The sequence below is a fragment of the Chaetodon trifascialis genome, chromosome 18 (genome assembly GCF_039877785.1).
Source record: "Chaetodon trifascialis isolate fChaTrf1 chromosome 18, fChaTrf1.hap1, whole genome shotgun sequence".
NCBI classification, from domain to species: Eukaryota; Metazoa; Chordata; class Actinopteri; order Chaetodontiformes; family Chaetodontidae; genus Chaetodon; species Chaetodon trifascialis.
In genome coordinates, this window is record NC_092073.1 from 10,580,311 (window position 1) to 10,598,140 (window position 17,830).

The 17,830-nt window shown below is 43.6% G+C and overlaps 1 protein-coding gene across 1 annotated transcript in view; it reads left to right on the top strand.

Annotated features, from left to right (window-relative positions):
• Nucleotides 1-17,830, top strand: part of bmp6 (bone morphogenetic protein 6) — a 43,452-nt gene that overhangs the window by 20,784 nt on the left and 4,838 nt on the right. Inside the window, exons 2-4 of the mRNA XM_070985805.1 lie at nucleotides 4,917-5,109; nucleotides 8,789-8,937; nucleotides 9,173-9,370. Coding sequence (XP_070841906.1) covers nucleotides 4,917-5,109; nucleotides 8,789-8,937; nucleotides 9,173-9,370 — 540 coding nt within the window. The remainder of the gene's footprint in view (nucleotides 1-4,916; nucleotides 5,110-8,788; nucleotides 8,938-9,172; nucleotides 9,371-17,830) is intronic.

Consider the following 17,830-nt stretch of genomic DNA (forward strand, 5'->3'; position numbering starts at 1 on the left):
CATTGCATCCCAGACTCGGTCTCTTTCCCCCACTCCCTCTGTTTCTGTCCCTTTGGTCTCTCCATCATCTCTGTGATGACCGACTTTGTCTTACTTCATCTGGTCTTGTCATCTGATCCACCTCTCCCACAGTTATTCTTTCACCTGTGTTGTGGACATAAGGACATAAACCTATCTAATGACATACAAATGCTGCTTTTTTTAAAATCTTTTGCTGTATTGCTGTTTCCATGCAGGTTATCCAATTTGATACATCATACATCAAACTCCCGTTTACCTCTCTTTCATCATTTCTTTATCATTTCTTCTCTTTCACTGCTTTTCTTCTTTCTCTCTTTCTTTGTGTACCGTCTGTCTTTCTCAAAACCTTAATTCCTGCTCTCTGTCTTCTCTACCTTGCTCCATCCTCTTCTCTCCTTACTCTCCGTCACCCTTTTCTTTCTCTTTCTGTCTCTCATGTCTCTCTGTTTCTCGTAGCTGATGAAATCACCCATGGCGTTTAGGTGAATCATCACACAAATTTCCCACTATTGCCAGGTTTTGTGGTTAACCTTGGCCTCCTCTGTTTGTGTGTGTCTTCAGTGAAATTGAAAGAGAAAATAGCTGATTGTTTAAATGAACCTTTTTTTTATGTTTGTGCGTATTTTCTGCGATGGTGGTGTGGTCATAAAATAAAACCATAAAATACACCTACAGATTTGTAATGACACACATGCGACACATAAACACTCTCTTCCTGTGGTTACCATCGAGCACTGTTTGCACCATATCACTAATATGATATATAATTTCCCATCTTTAGAATCACTCTCAATGTATTCCTCTCTGAATCATCCAAATCTAAATCCCTTTTCCCTTCTGTGTGTTCCTGTCTCAAAGCTCACGTCATGGTAGATTAGCACAGAGGTTACGCTCCCTGTACGCGCCGTGTGAAGACTTCCCTTTGATTTGAGATGCGAAACCTCAGTGGGTTTCAATTGAATTTCAAGCCGAGAAGGTGGAGAAGCAGCTGGAATGCTACTCAGCTGCTAATGCCGTGGCTCCAAGGTCACTAACGCGGAGGACTGCGGTGATAAAGCTTACATGATAATGTGAACTGTGGCTGTCTTCGTATTTCATCGTTTTAATTGTTTGCCGTCGCCTGGACGCCGTTCAGAACGACTCCCCTCTCTGCGAATTGATTTGAACATGAACAGGCTGGTGAGTTGTTGAGTGAGCTCAGGAGTGCCTTGAGATTACTCTTCGGATGTCAGGAAAATAAATGTTACAAGAAACGTGTCCTGCAAATTTCATTAAAGCCTAATGAAATCAGTGGAAGCATTTTTCACTCCGCTGAAAACGATTTTCTCCTTGGCCAGGATCCCTTTCACTTCCCTTGTATGATTGTTGAAGATTTTGCAGCGTTTTTCAGGAAATACAAAGTATAATAAGTTGGCAGTTGAATTCTTGGAGCAGCATGTTAACAGTGTTGCTTCCTGGAAGACCACGGCTGCACTGGATAACTCCTAAACTGGCTACACAAGGCTTAAGAGTGGCTGTTAAGAAGTCAGTAATAATGCAAAGTAAATACAAAGTATAATAAGTTGGCAGTTGAATTCTTGGAGCAGCATGTTAACAGTGTTGCTTCCTGGAAGACCACGGCTGCACTGGATAACTCCTAAACTGGCTACACAAGGCTTAAGAGTGGCTGTTAAGAAGTCAGTAATAATGCTGCATTCAGATCACATCATACAAAACAGCCTAATTATCATCATCAATCATTTAGTAGTTGAAATTCCAAATCAGAAAAATGAATTTTCCACGACTACTGTTGTACTGTACTGCAACTACTTTATCTCCCAGTTGGCAAAAAGAACAATAGAAGTGTCAACACACACACGCTCAATGCAAAGCAACTATTGTTAGCTCTAACCTTGCGAGTAAAATCAGATGTTTAAGGGATGTTCCAGCAATTTATTATTTCTTCTTCCATGACTTTTCCCATAATGCAGCCAATAGCATCTTTTCATTAGACCCTCCCTGCTTGGTAAATCTTTCAGAGCCTACACCTCCAGTCTGCAACGCCGGTTTTCTCATTAAAAGCTTGAAATCTTCAAGCCCACGCTGAGATAACCCCAATGATATCATCACCACCGCCACCACCATATCATTTTCTCAGAACTAACAAAGCTCATCCAGAGCTACGGGAGATATTATCCAACTGTTTTTACAGGCTGAGTAGAACGCCTGATAACAAGCAAACTGACCTTTATTTGTAATTTACCAAAGTAATCAATTGAAAAGAGGACATTGTCTGTTTGTGTCTACTGTCATTTGCTCTTGACCCGTTGCAAATATGTGTAGGTTAGCAAAAGGACAACCATCTTGGAATCCTTTGCGAACCCTCCCAAAGTCAGAGAAACAGGCGGTTTTCCCAGTCCTCCCATTCTGCTCATATTGTGTCAGTGTCCAATACAGTTTGACAAACACCCCTTCCAAAACAACCCACACAAAGAGAAATCTGCTAAAGATTTACCTTTGTTTGGTATGACGCTCAGCTCGCAAACACGTTGGAGTCGAGCCATTCTGTGCCGTCAGGTGCCTGATGCTTTGCACAGTTAACATGCAGCGCATTGCAGCAGATGTAATAAATATTTGATACATATGAAACTCTTCCTGACCTTCTCACCACCTACAGACAGTTTATCAAAGAGGTTTCTTGCCAGAAAGTCCGTTGATTCTGAAATAGGGAATATACAATTTCAAGCTGTTGGTCTTTAAGCCCAGGGCTCTTGAAGGGAGTGTTGTAAAGTCATTTAGAGTACCGTGACCTCTGCTTAAGTCGTCCACACACAGACACACAAGCCCGGCTGATCTATCTACCCTACAACACAAGACCAGACCCGTTATCACACACAGTTGCTGCAACATCTGTGTGTGTGTTGTGTGTAGGCAGCTTAAGGAGTGCGATGATGAAATGGTCACTGTCACATCTGATAGAAGTCACAGCGACGCTGATGTGAATAACATCTCGTTCTGTATAGGTGGTTTCCTTTGCTGCGATGGAACGTGTTGGAACTGAGGAGAGGCAGATCTGGCTCAGGCTTGAACCGAAAGGCTTCAATTATTGTAATTTGTTTTGACCAAGTCACAGCAGTGTGCTTCAGGGTTGGACTTTTTCCTCAGAAATGCAATGAAGCTAGAAAGACGGCCTTCCCTGTCTGCCTTTTCTGCTCAGTTTGTTACTCAAATTCAGCATTTATGTAAGTTGGGAATGTCTGGGGATGAGGGGAGCTTTGACCTTCCTGGGTGTGGGTACAAGGTGGGGCTGGCACTTTTGGGAGAGTCTGATTGGTTCCAGTGTTCTCACATCAACACAATTTTCTCTTCAGCGGTGACTCGGGGAACAAAATGTGTCATTGGTCCACTTTGGGTGGGTCTCCACATCATAAAATTACCAAAGTTTTAACAAGCTTGGCTCAGGTACAAAATGAAATTCTTCTTACCTAAGCTCTGGGCTATAAAAGTATCCAACTAAAGTATTTGTTTGAGTGAAGTAAAATATTGCCATAAAAAAGGGGGTCTTTACTTTTATGAATACCTCAGATATGCACTGTCTTAAATATGTTTGAAACTGCCGTACACACACTGCCTTGAAGCCATGTGTTGGGTTAATGTTGGAGGGAGGAAGACTCTATGGTCTGAACAGCCTGCTGTCATTCATCAAGTGAGAAGTATCATCATATTAATCTTCACTTTTAGCTAAGCTAAGCGACTGCTGGCTCTAGTTTCTTAAGTGTATTTCCCAAAATGTCAAACTAAACCCTGTGTATTGTAGTGTTGGAGGACAGAAGGAGGCAAATGCATGATGTTGGACATCTACTCTATGTTTGGTTCCACTGCAGGTGAAAGTTAACATCCAGCTCTGGTTCCCAGTGAGTCTGCACTTACAGCCGTGGTGGCACCACCATAGTGTGTTGAACCTCACTGTGTTTCATGGAAAATGGAGTGAAGATGATGATATAGTGCCTGTATATGTGCAGCATGCGACAAGTATTTAAATCAGTAAGAGTATGATGGCTGAAGAATAGTAAGAGTGTGTTTCTCAAGCAATTATGCCACTCATTTTTTGTGTGTTTAGCAGAATATAGCACATATTTGAGGCCTAGCATTTAGTGCTTATGTCTGCATGGATATTTCTGTACACGACCTTCTAATTGCACACGACGTGCCCCTCTTTATTCATTTCCCTCTTCTCACTCTGTGTGACCGTGGACAAACTCTGCAGGCTCTGTGCTGTGGGAGAGAAACCTCCAGCTGAGACAGGAACTGAATCCCCAGAGAGCACATTATCATTATGGCGCATATTGCACTTAAAAGCAGAGGAGGGAGCGCATTTGTTGGTTTTTGTCATTTCACGCCGTCAGAAGTGGTTGCAGAAGCTCTCTAAGTTTGCTGCCGCTTAAAAAAATCATGGGCTTTTGCTTTGGACTGAAGATAACAGGGGTTTATTTAGGGAAACTGGAGGCCACGAAACCTATTAGACCTTAAGTATAAATCACATGTGATGGTTTTAAAAGCTTCTATGGTCGACCTCTGCACAGTGTCTGTGAACAGGATATCCGCTCATCGCTCACTACTGTATATTTACACTGAAACCCGGTTTGTGAATATGCAATTTGAACCTATTTGTAGAGTAGGCATCATGAATGTGAGACAAGCTGCAGAAAAGACACCGAAAAGGTCAAAAATGGCAATGCTTGCCTTAAGAAAATAATGTAGGTGATCCTTCACTGATCTGCTGAAGTACAAACTTTCAATGACCAGGACTATAAAACATGCATATCAGTATTTGACTTTATACAAAGAGTTAATTTTTCATTCATTGTTCCCTGTCTCCTAATACTCTGATCCCATGTGTGTGTTTCCGTCCACAGTGGAGTACGACAGAGAGCTCTCTCCACAGCGGCGTCACCACAAGGAGTTTAAGTTCAACCTCTCACAGATCCCAGAGGGTGAGGCCGTCACCGCAGCGGAGTTTCGCCTCTACAAGGAGTGTGTGAGCCGCGCCTTCCGCAACGACACCTTCCTACTCAAAGTCTACCAGGTGGTCAAGGAGCACCCTGACAGGTAACACACACACATAGTGATAAGCTGAAGATAACAAGTTTGAATCCCTGCAGCGACTGAGAAGGGCAGGGTGGGTCTCACTCAACAGCCTTGGATAAAACCTCCATTCCTCTCAAGGTTTTTTAAGACAGTATTTATGGATGAATCCTCTCATCAAATCAAATCAAAATTCTACGTGAGTTGTAACTATCATTTCAACATTTCACTCATTCTACAATGAGTGTCAACCATCAAAGCAGACATCTTTCAGTAACACATATACAAAACCAGCAATTACAGCATTATATGTACTTCTACATACTTTCAAATAACATAGATTGTGCTACATTTCAAATTTTTCCACACCAAATAGCATTAAAAAATGTTTCTATCTTAACGTTTAGCCTGATAAAGGGGCAAATAAATGTGAGATCTCAACACACTGCAGCTTAAGAAACCACACAAGTAAGCTAAGTTAAGCACATGCACAGCACTTTGAAAAATGCTGAAAAGTGAGAAAACATCCACAAACAGAAAACTGCAAGTACGACAACCAAAACTGTTCCCAGGGGATGCTAAAAAGTGATGAACATGCCTGGACAAGACCTCATTTTCCAACATGTTCAGAGAGCCAACTAAATATGTTTATGAATCACAAACCACAGCAACAGCAAGCTCGTCCCGGCCGAGTGCATCATTTTCTTGTGTTCATTTTATACAGATTTCCCTGTAATTCACCCTGGCTTGTTTGGTATCTGACAAAGCTTTGGCATATTGAGTAGAAGATGAAATAAAGTTGTGAGGATTTGTACAGCGCTTATACATGCAGCATGTCTGTGCATAAATCCACCCTTGGGTGGATCTGGTAAGTTTGCAGAGGAGGTTGTGCTGTGGTTGCACTGGGAATCAACAGTTCAAAAAGAGATAGGGTGTTCCTGAAAGCAACACGCATACTCAGTTGATAAAAAAGGTAAAGATTCTAAAAAACTTGCCTCTACTTGTGTGTTTCTCTCAGTCTTTCTCCCTGTGTGTTATACAGCCTCTGGGCCCTGAAATGTTTAGATTGTAAAATCAAGCAAAACCACGTCTTTCAGATATAGCACAGCTTCAAAATCCTCCCAACCCCCCAAATGAGCGCAGCTAATACATGCCAAACATTTACATTACGTCTGCAGGGGCAGATAAACATCCAGTCAGATTTCTGAATGATATTTGTGTTTTATCTAGCCCGCCCAGCGAGAACCAGCTCTAACATTTTTAAGCTAACGTCTAACGTCGCCCGGTATATTTTGCTTCTCAATGAATACACATTAAAGTAACAATCATTAATATGATGTTTTGCATTGATTTTGAAGAAGCAGAACACCTTCAGGTGAGGTCTGTAACACCAAATGTTCTCAGACTGCAGTCCCAGGCTAAAGCTGGATCAGCTCTGAGGTCCAAGGATTGGAAAGTATAAGACCGTCAGCTGTAGATGTTGGCAAAGTATATTTTTCTGTCTGTCAAAAGGTTTGTAAGGGCATCAAGAGCTACTTATTTGCTGCATTCCTTCATCCCTACAATGGGTGGTTTGTGCTCTCCAGCCTGGTGGTAAAGCCTTTTATTTTGGGAGATATTTGGAGATTAAAGGGCCCATATATCTCCAATTTCTGTGTTATTGTAGGACAGGTTTTTTACCTTGAAGAAAATTACAGCCTGGATGGCGTGCTCTCAGGTGGAGAGAATCTGCTGTGTTTGTGCTTTGTGGGGGTGAATTCAAGGTGCAACGTGCATCTGCTGGCAAAATCAGGAACGTCGGTAATTTTGGAACTTCTTTGATCTTACGCCCTCACCTTCTCTCTCCTCAGTGCTGGCAGCGATGTCTGAAGTTTGAAGGTTTACATGGGAAAATGCTGTTCAGTATTTGTTGTTGTTTTTGCCCATTTTCTGCCTTTTTGCAAAACTGTACCTCTGTAATTGGCCAATCAGCGGGGAGCCTATTAACTTTCTTGCGCCCCTCCTTCCCGTAAAAGCCCGACTCCTATTTTGACTCTAAGCCGTAATGATGGGGTGCTTAATTAGCCTGACACCCTTTGTACTTTTCATTTGATTGGGGTGATTTCGCTAACAGTGGGCAAGAAATGGGAGAGATTACAATGCCAAAAATGTGGCAGGCCTGACGTCGTATTGAGGAAGGGCAGGTTGCTGAGAGGACAGTTTTTACTGATCAGAACCCATTCAGTAGCATTTACCAGCTATTATACTGTATCAAACCAGATGATTTCATTGTTGTTTTTCCTTGTATGTGTTATTGATAACAGTAATATTGGCTTCATAAAGGTTCTTGAAATGTTGCTGAGATATAGCCTCTGCATCCTTTGCCTCCAGATGTCTTAAATATTTCTTTTACAATTTTACAAATATGCCTTTTCAGCAGTTTACAAGATGAAAGCACATGAAATAACCAGGCCAGCTGTGAGCGACAGTCTCCCACCTTGCATTACACTTTTAACAACGCTCTCTGACAAGACTTATAAAGGAGATTTATTGTAGCAAAAAAACACAGCTTCCACCTTTGACCTTACTATTCCAGTTCATTTAAGCGGAGAGTCAATAAGACGTTTTACAGTAGGCTCTCGCTAGCAATCGCCCTGCAGGCGGCTCTCTGACGGACCCCCTGCCGTCCTTCGTCAGCTGGACAGCGGCTGCAAAGGACGGCAGGGAATAGGCGGAAACATAGGCGCACTGGCCCACGCTGCGACAAACGTGTGAACTTAGCAGTGGGGTGGTGTGTGTGCCTCTGTGTGTGTGTGAGGGAAAACAAGGCATAGAGGCTTATACGGAAGCTGTCAGAAACACTCTCATTAATGACCAATAAAGAGGGGCTGCTGATGCATGACTGCAGGGGCATTCTCTGAACACCTGGATGATTGTGAGTCTTTGATGTCTGCTCTGGAGGAGGGTCCGTCCGACCCGATGCTGTGTTATTACTACTGTAATGGGACGGTGGGAGTACAGGCCCTCTTATCACTCAAACTGTCTTTTCCTTACAACTCCTCTGCTCTCTCTCTTCCTTCATTAGTCCACAGTTGTACTTCGGCCTTTTTCTTTTCCCCCGTTTGACACATCCTTCCATTTTGCAGCCTGATTTCAGTCACACAGAACATTGTAAATGATATTAACATGCTTGTAGCCTGATACCAAAGATTTAATTCCTTCCTTTTTTCCTGTCCCTCGGAGAGGTAGACTGCATGGTCAAAGCTACAGTGGAGTACAATACAGTGTATCCCAGCATTTTCTGTTAAGTGCAGCTATCCATCTTTCTGTCAGTCTGTTATGATTCTGTTACCCTCATGTCCAAGGAATCAAAGGCAACCGGACTTGGTTGTAGTAACTTGAAAGCATTCTTCTTCAGGAAGGAGCCAGGAGCACAAACGACCCGAGAGCTTTCAGTGACAGTGGTAACGACCCCACAGAGGTTGAATACCTGGGACTCCCCACCACTTGGTTAGAACTGAAGAAGCCCCTCAGATGAGAGGCGTAACATTTTCAAGTTTCCACAACCAAGTCCAATTGCTCTTGATTCAACTCTAATTGGATAAGCATGACCTGGATGACTGAGACTCTTCAGGCATGTTACCCTCATACAAACCAATGTTTTGCAGGAAATTAGTAGTAACAAAACTGTTTTCCTTTGGCATCATCTCCCATGTTCTCCCAGAGAGGCAGACCTGTTCCTGCTGGAGTCTCGCAGGCTGTGGGCGGCTGAGGAGGGCTGGCTGGAGTTTGACATCACTGCCACCAGCAACCTGTGGGTGATGAGCCCGATGCACAACCTGGGCCTGCAGGTCAGCGTGGAGACCAGCAGCGGTAAGAGATTACATCACATATATGGTTTTTTTTTTTTAGCTTTAAAGCACAAAATTCACATGATTTCACAACATGAATCTGGAGTTGAAAGAAACTCTTACCTGTTTTTAGTTTATGTGTGGGTAGGATTAGTCAGTGGTTTCCTCTGCTGCACAACATAACCATGAATTGTGCAAATCAGCTCGACCTTTATGGTAAATCTTGTAGATTTTAAGCGCTGTGTCTTCTGAAGCAGGGCAGAGTATCAGCTCTAAGGAGGCAGGACTCATAGGACGGGACGGCGCCCTGGAGAAGCAGCCTTTCATGGTGGCCTTCTTCAAAGTCAGCGAAGTGCACATCCGCACCGCCCGCTCCACTGGCGGAAAACGGCGCCAGCAGAACCGCAACCGATCCACGCAACCACAGGACGGATCCAAAAGCCTGAGCCCTGCAGGTCAGTCTGATGTCAGCTACACAAACACTGCACCTCAAATGACCTCATCAAGTTGTACAACCATGAACACAATCAGACACAAACTGACCTCAACCCGACCTCAGTACATCTGTAACTGACGTCTAACCTGTTGAGATCAGTGGATGGGTAGCGTGCGTTTGAAGTGTTCCTCTTTGAGACACTTGAGAAATTGGAGCTGACTTCATCCGGATCTCTCTCTAATCAGCCCTTCAGATGAAAATCCTCGCTCAGGGATGGTGTCCAAAATCTGTTTTTACTGCAGTTTCTCTGTATGGATTTAAGGCAATGAAGTGGATCTTGAGCAGGAAATACAGTGTTTTTCAGAGCAATGTATAAGATGTTTTATTTATGAAGGGGATTTCTGTGGCACCCCTCCAGACAGGTCGAGCTGGAGAGCTGAATGGTGGGTTTGGCTACGAATTTCAACTAAAAAGTGAATCCTGGAGAATGAGATAAGTGGGTGGTGTTAGGGAGAGAGTATAGAGGAGACTGGAATATGTGTATTAAACAAAGAGAATATTTTGCTATGCTATAAATGATGTAATAATTCAAACCAGAGATTTTAGACAGCACTTCACAATGAGAGACACAAAATGTGAATATTCAGTGATTTAGCACACAGACGGCGAATCCGTCTTGATAGGTGACCTCATCCTCAACCTCCTCATCAGGTCCTCGCTGCTTCTCCTCTTACTCAGCAGATGATGTAATGAGCAGGTATAAGCCTGATGTTATGAGCTCCGCAAGCTTTTCAAATTAAATCAAACCCTAATCCGCCCAACTTTCACCTGCCGTTTAATTCTGGCCAGACTTTATAGCATTTAAAGCTGAGCTGCTCCTCTGAGGCTTCATTGTGTGAGTAGTGCGGTGCGTAAAGCTTGTGCTCAGTGAGTGTTAATATCAGTCTGATCCTTGGCTAATTTGACAGATGAAGCATCATGGTGATACTAAGCCTTCACGGCTCAAAGCTTTGAATCAAAGGAGATTCCTGTACGCAGCAAATAAAACGCCTCCACCAGCAAACCACCTCTGTATGTTTGGAGTTCATGTATTCCAACATTTTTAAACATAAATCACTTAAATCAGCCAGAAAATATTTGATTTGTATAGTCCACTGGACTGTGAGTTCATGTCAGAGATATCAGCCTAATAACTGGTAAAGATCAAACTATGTAAACCTGAGTATAGTAGTGTTTACATGCTGCAGCATACTCTACAAAGCACATAGTTTCTCTGTATTTAGGTATCTCATAGGGCTAAATATCTGGTGAGCTTCAGGTAGCCAAAATTGTTTGGCCCAACAGCGCCCTAAGTTCAGCACACCTGCGTGCTGGACTCGTGTCAGACTTGTGATAAATGACTTGCAAAAATCAGCCCAAGTATACTTGTGCTGATTCCAGGGGCTGAGATGGGACCAAAGCGAGCGCGAGTGCCGCTAACTGGAGCCGATTCTCAGCCACAAAATGGTTCAAGTCTGCACCCCAAAAACCCAGCAAACCTGGGCCAGAGTCGGCTCACATCAGGTTCTCGGGTGCCAGGACACAGCTTAGTGCACTTAGACACACAGCTGCACACGACCTGCCTTGGCTGGCTACCTGGCAAGCGATTTACCTCCGCTCTGCTTCTGCTGCCGCCCCATTTAATGGCTCCACCATCTGCATGGTATACAGAAGTATTTGTGGGACAAGTTGGGTTTGTTCTCACTGCTACTCTGAAAAGCCCTCGCTGAGATTGGTCGGCCGTATTTCCTGTTTGCTCAGTGCATCTGTCTCACTTTCTCAGTAGGTTACAGTGTGCTGCTGTTAACACAAGAGGTTGTCAGTTGAATTCCTGCAGGGCTTTTTCTCAGTAATTGCAATAGATGAAAGGCTGACATAACAGAGAACAAAGACTCATCATTTGTTTTGCTACAGGAGATTGAGAATGTACCACATGTTCAGTTTTGGCTCCAGACCTGCTCTCTCTTCTGCCCAGCTGTCTTTGGCTTGAGATGTCCAAAGATGTTGTAAGACTTTAAGTCAAGATGTCTTGAAGACACTGTGATACTGGGGTACACCAGTGAATCAGAAGGTGCACACCTTAAAATTAGACAGTTAAATGCTAATAGACTGTATTTGTGAACAAGGCAGGTTGTCTGCTTTTGTGTCCCAGTCTTTATCAGGAGAGTGAGAGAACTTTCTCTGAGGTGAATCTGCTCAGAAATCTGCTCTAACAAGGACAATCTGTTAAATATGTGTCCTGGAGGACTGGACTTTACATAACCCAAAACATCAAGACCTCTCCGCCTCGCCACTTGGGACGACAGGGAGTGTAAATATTTAGATCCTACACAGGAAGCGGGGAGGCCCCCCTCGCGACAGCCGAGTGTCCGCGGCCAGCAGAGGACTGCTGGGATTGGACGGGATGGGAGGATCCGTGAGGAATTCAGGAGGGCATATGGTTTCAATACCGCATCACTCACTCCGGAGACAGGGAGGAGGACAGGATGGATGGGGAGAGCATCCGTCTTGTGGAGCGCTCATGGGGAGAAACAAAATGTGGACGTTGTCCCCCCGTTTCTATCTGGCACAGAGCTACAGTACATCAGATCAGGCCACCACAGCTCCAGCTAAAAGGTGTATTTCACCGATAATTCACCCTGATTTTTTTTTTAGAAAAAACATGAGATCTAAGGCTGGAAGGCAGCAATGTGTTTATTTTTAATTGCACAAGCTTCCACATAGAGGCTTTTAAAAAACTTTTTTCAGCATGAGTTACTTTGCTCTGTGTGTTTTCTAAAAATAGTTTCCTTCCTCTGCCCGAATTGCCCACTCCTGACCTGTGTGATTAGCCACTGCACTGATGTGACTGCACCTTTTTTATCAGTTTGACACCATTTTGTCCTGATTTGAAGTATAACACTGCGTGAAGAGCTATTTTTGTCACTTTTCATTCACATTTCATAAACTGGGCCCCAGTGCTTTGCTTTGTCATAAAGCACTAAAATGCCTCTCTCAGTCTGCTCAGGACATAAAACAACCTTTTAACTCTGAAACTTTATTTTCCCCACTGTATTCCCTGCGAGGCCTTGGGCCTTGTTATTTTCTCATTTTCACAATTTTAGCGAGCTGGATTTAAAACGACATGTGATATTAAATGTCTTCCAGATGACAAAAGAGGACAAATTCAGCCAAATAAATTTCTGCAGCATTAGATTGGAGATAATGGTGAGATTACATGTGTAATAAATCATCTTTGTTTTCCAACATTGCACTCACAAAAGCAGACTGACCGAGCAAACTAGTGTCTTGGGCAAATGGGTCTTTTTCGTTTACATTTTTTCATAAATTCTGAGTTACGAGTTGGACGCATGAATATTTTTGTTAGTGTGATGCGTCCACCCCCTCTGGGTGTGCCTGATGTGAGCACAGTGGAAAATGCTGCTGTGCACCTTGCCAAAAGAACAATACAACACCTTTAAAGGTAATTTGGGGTTTTGTGGGCGAAGAGGGCCGGGGAGGTAATGGGAGTCGGGTTGGGCTTTGGCTGTGGGGGGAAGTTAACAACCATCCGGGGAAGGAATATCACGTCCCGGCACAGCACAGGCGGCCTGTAATTAGGCCTAGCCAGTCATTAGCTGCACGGCTAAAAGACTGACCACGCTAACAGTATCGCTTAAAGAATTATAATAACACGGCACTTGGCCAGCTGTGTTTTTTCATCTGTCTCTCCTCTCCTCCCTCCACCTCCTCATTCTCCTCGCTCCCTCCCCACCCGACCTCCTTTTGTTTACCGTTGGAGTAATTAGATGTGGCGGAGCTCCCTTGCAGGGTTTAATAACCTCTGTGATGAAAGACAGGAAGAAAGATAAACTTCGGTAGTAGTGGTTGGTGGGAGGGAAAAGAGAGGAGAAACGTCAGGGACGACAGCGACGTCCTTCTTTCATGTCCTCATGGCCGCCGAGTTAAAGACGCAGGTTTAATTTTAAACATCGGGCCTGTATAACCCACGCTTTCTGTCACCACCACCTCTATGGGAGTTCAAGTAATTGCTACTGTAAAATCTGCAGTCGTCTTCTTCTTTTCGTGAGTTGTAGTGAAACGTTTTTAATCACACACACACTCTCACACACATACAAATAATTCGTACACCAAGCTATAAAGTCTCAATTGGCACCATTTAATTCTTGTATTTTTGGAACAGCGTGTGATAAATATAATTTACAGCCTTTTCCTCCTGACAGGTGCTTGTGAAAGTGTTTCGGGGGCTTAATGAATGGCAGGTAGTGCAGTGAAGGGTTAACATGAGCCCAGGACTCATACAGTACAGTATTAAGGTCAGTGAGGTCCAGCAGTGTTTCCCCTGCTATTGAATAGACGGGGTGGGGAACCGGCAGCTGCTGCCCACCTCACTCCCTTCAGCGTGAATTGGTTTCAGGGGAGAGTTTCAGTGTCACATGGTCAAATGGGTGCTTGTCTACTCATGGAGAAACGTTTCCAGGTACGCTGCTGTAATATAGGAAAGTAACTCAGTGCCACTGACTCCACTCACATTAGCATGTCAGTAAGGGAAATCTTATCTTAAATTATCAAAAATTTGGTCCTGACAGCTGTGCAAGAAGCAGGTGAAACTACAATTTAAGACTTTAGGTGCAGCTGACACTTTAAGGAATTGTTTGACATTTTAGGAAATATGCTTGTGCTTTTCTCTCCTGTCTTTATGCTAAGCTAAGCTAACAGCCTGCCAGTCATAGCTTGATATTGGATTGGATATCTCTTCAATGAATGAGTGTCATAAAACCATCTGAATTATGTTAATTATTTACTTTTGTGCAAACCTACTTCTCCAATATGAAACTAATGTTACCATCTAACAATGCAGAACCCCCCCGCCCCGCCCTTCCTGTCTCTCTCCAGCTGTTACCATCGAAATACAGCAGAAATGCCAAGATAATATCTAAAGAAAAATAAACACTGAAATGTAAAAAGCACTGACTTTTAAATACTGTAGTAGTCAGTAGTAGTATACAAATTAGTCCTAATGTGCAGTGTCATTTGTTTTCACGTTCTGCTTCCCACCTCTGCTCACTGTCGAGGGAAGGAAAAAGAAATGAATGGAAGCCTCATGGGAGCCGGAGCTCAGCGGTAGCTGTGTGGCATTAAATTTTTACAGGCAGGAAGGGGAGATGTGGTTTATGGGCACCACAAATCTGTGCTTTTACACTCAATGAAAGCCCACAGTAAATATCAGCTTTATTCCTCTTAAAGAGCGCCACAGACTGTAAATGCTGGTGGCTTTGAAGGCCAAGAGGTGCAAGGAAAATGAGTTGTGTGTAGATGTGTGTGTGTGTGTGTGTGTGTGTGTGTGTGTGTGTGTGTGTGTGTGTGTGTGTGTGTGTGTGTGTGTAAGAGTGAGGGAAAGAGGAAAAGGGAATATGTTGCTAAATACTATACCTTGTGCTGCACAGCACACAGCACAGCAAGATACTGTGTTGGTACCCACATTTCATTCAATATAATGAGTTTAAGAATATTTTGACAACTGCAGGAGTTACATCATCTGATCACATGACAACATGCATATGTTGTCCAAATGTGTTCAAGTCCCCCCATTTGCTGCCCCATTCACACCATCTGTTGCTGCACTTGGAAAAAGTGCTGCATTTAAGAAGAAGAATCCAGAATCCGCTGTTAATTTAGAAGCACCGAAGCTTTGCTGTTTTTCTGTCTCGGCATGCAAATCAAACAAGAAGCTGTGTGCAGTCTAGAGAAATGAATTAAGTCAGGATCAGATTTTGCCCCCCCTCCCCCACACACACACACACACACACACACACACACACACACACACACACACACACACACACACACACACCTGCAACCACTGATGTCTCACAGTGAAGTATATTAATGGTTGCTGGTGCACAAGCCTGAATAATGCAGGCAGCTTCACTCACCCTCCACCCTGAGCTGTGATTTGACCCAAAGCTGAATGTCACGCGCCATAAACTAGACCTGGATGAAGGAGGAGGGGGTCTCTGTGAAAGTGTGTATGTAATATGGGTGTGTGCAGTTTGAGCCAATGTGTATGTTAGTTATTGAAAGAGACATGTTGACTGGCATCACAGTTATTATATATTCCAATACAGACTCATAAATGTCCACATATTAACTGTATGAAAGCCTTGCCATCCTTTAATACTAGTAATGTGTCAGTTCCTCTTTCTATAAACATCACCTCAAGTTCATATCAGGTCAGCCAAGTCACTCAGCCAATCAGCTTAGTTCTTTCAATGGCACTTTTCCTCCGGCCTTGGATGTTTCCTGTATATAAACACTGCGCAAACCGCAAATGTGCCTCACAATGTGGATTTACTGTAAAAATTATAGGAAAAAATCAGCAGAATCCTGCAGCAGCTGATCTAGAACCAGCCTGTTTTCTCATTTGTGAAGGTCTCCATACAGTAAATCTGTTAAATCCGCATGCTCTCTGCTACGGCAGGTCAGCCCGTCCACGGGGAGGCAGGACGAGTACATGTGACCTGGTATCATCTGCAGCACACGCACGCATTTGGACAGATGTACATGGAGCTAAAGACGCATGCCTGAATGCACAGAGTACACGTGCATCCGTAGAAACGTACACATCAGCAAACACACACATAAACAGTGTATTTCCACATGAGCAGACACCCAGTGAGCTGGCCTTCCTATCAGAAAGGAAGCAACCCTACACGGGGGAAACACCTGACCGTATGTGATGGTTACGGATGACCATTTGACCTCACCGCACAGCTGACTGTCGTGACAGGCCTCACCTTTCATTTCCCGTCTCTGGCAGAATTAAGCCGTCCATTCAGATGATGGTATTCATGTTCTGCTGCAAGAAAAAGAAACTCTTGCTGTAACTTCCATTAACCTTTCTGTAATTAGATAATGTGATATTTGGCATTATAGCAAGTTATTAGTAATCCCTCTCAGTCTGTATAACCTGCACTGTAGACTTGTATTATTTTACATGGTGTCTGGTAGACGCTCTTACACAAAGCGCCTTATTATTGTGCAGCACCTGCACATTTTTAGCAAAGCTAACTGCAGCCCAAACTGGACCGGTGTTAGCACCTTGCTCCACTCAGCCCAGTCTCTTTGCTCGCTCTGTCTGAGTCCTCTCTGTCTATTTTCTCTTTCCCTCTCTCCTCATTTACTTCAAGCTGAGATGAATCCAAGTGACAAATCCAGCTCGCTCTCCCTCTCTCCCTCCCTCCCTCCCGCTGTCTGTCTCTCTCTCTTATACTTGAGAGGAGTCCAGCTAAAACACACGGGTCTGGGCAGTGCGGTCAGCCTGTCTGTTCAAAATGAAATTTGATTTGATGATGAAATCTTAATGCAACCGACGCTGGTGAATTGAAATTACAACTCTCCCTTTTAATGAGTGGCTAAGTGGATTTGGCTGTTAAACAGATAAACATCAGCTCATTTGTATGTGTGTGTGTGTGTGTGTGTATTTGTTTGTGTAATGTAATGAATGGTAATGAATGATTGACGTAGAGATGCAAGGACATGAATGACCCTTACATAATTGTTTGTATATACTGTATGTGTGCATGTGTGTGTGTGTCCCTCCAACTCCAGCTGACTAACCATGGCTGCTGTTGGCGAGGGACTGAGGTGAGTGGCTGGGTGGTGGCTGTGACTGAGTGACAAATCCCCGTCTGCAGTCTGACTCACTGGCTCTCTTTTTCTCTGACGCGCACACACACACACACACACACACACACACACACACACACACACACACACACATAAAAAAAAAAAAAATAAATAAAAATAAAAATCTGATGATGTGATATGCATGCATGGACATAAATGTGTACATTTATTATGTGCTCGTCCATACATCATATGGTAATTATGTCTTGTGCATGTTGCAGACTGCAGTCATGTGCTGACCATGTCTGTAGGCAGACAGATCCTCTGTGGTCATAGCTTATGAGACACAAACAACCATGTTTGTGTGCCTTGACGGGATAAGTGGCAACACCAAACAGGCCGACGCAGTGAGCAAATCTGAAAAATGACAGTTTTGGATGCGAGAGCCAGTTGCACATAGACTCAAAGCTGTAAATGTTATTTTTGTCGCTCAATGTGTAAAGACCAGCATGGTAGCCCTAATGACAAGTGATGAAAAAAAAAAAAAAAAAAAAAAGGTCTTCTGCCAAAAGAGTTTAGCAGTTTTATAATTAACTTTGCAATGTGATCATGTGCAGGCCAACAACAAACTGCAATTAAATCACTGTAAGGCTTCAGGCTGAAAGCATCGTGGGGCCACCAAGAAGCCAGACTTGGTTGGCTCCCGTCTTCAGGTGGCAGTTAAGGGACAACAACACAGGACTCCAACGAGTGCAACCACTTATTGTCTCAACAATAAAATCAGCGAAGCAAGAAAGAGAAAGTGAGAGTG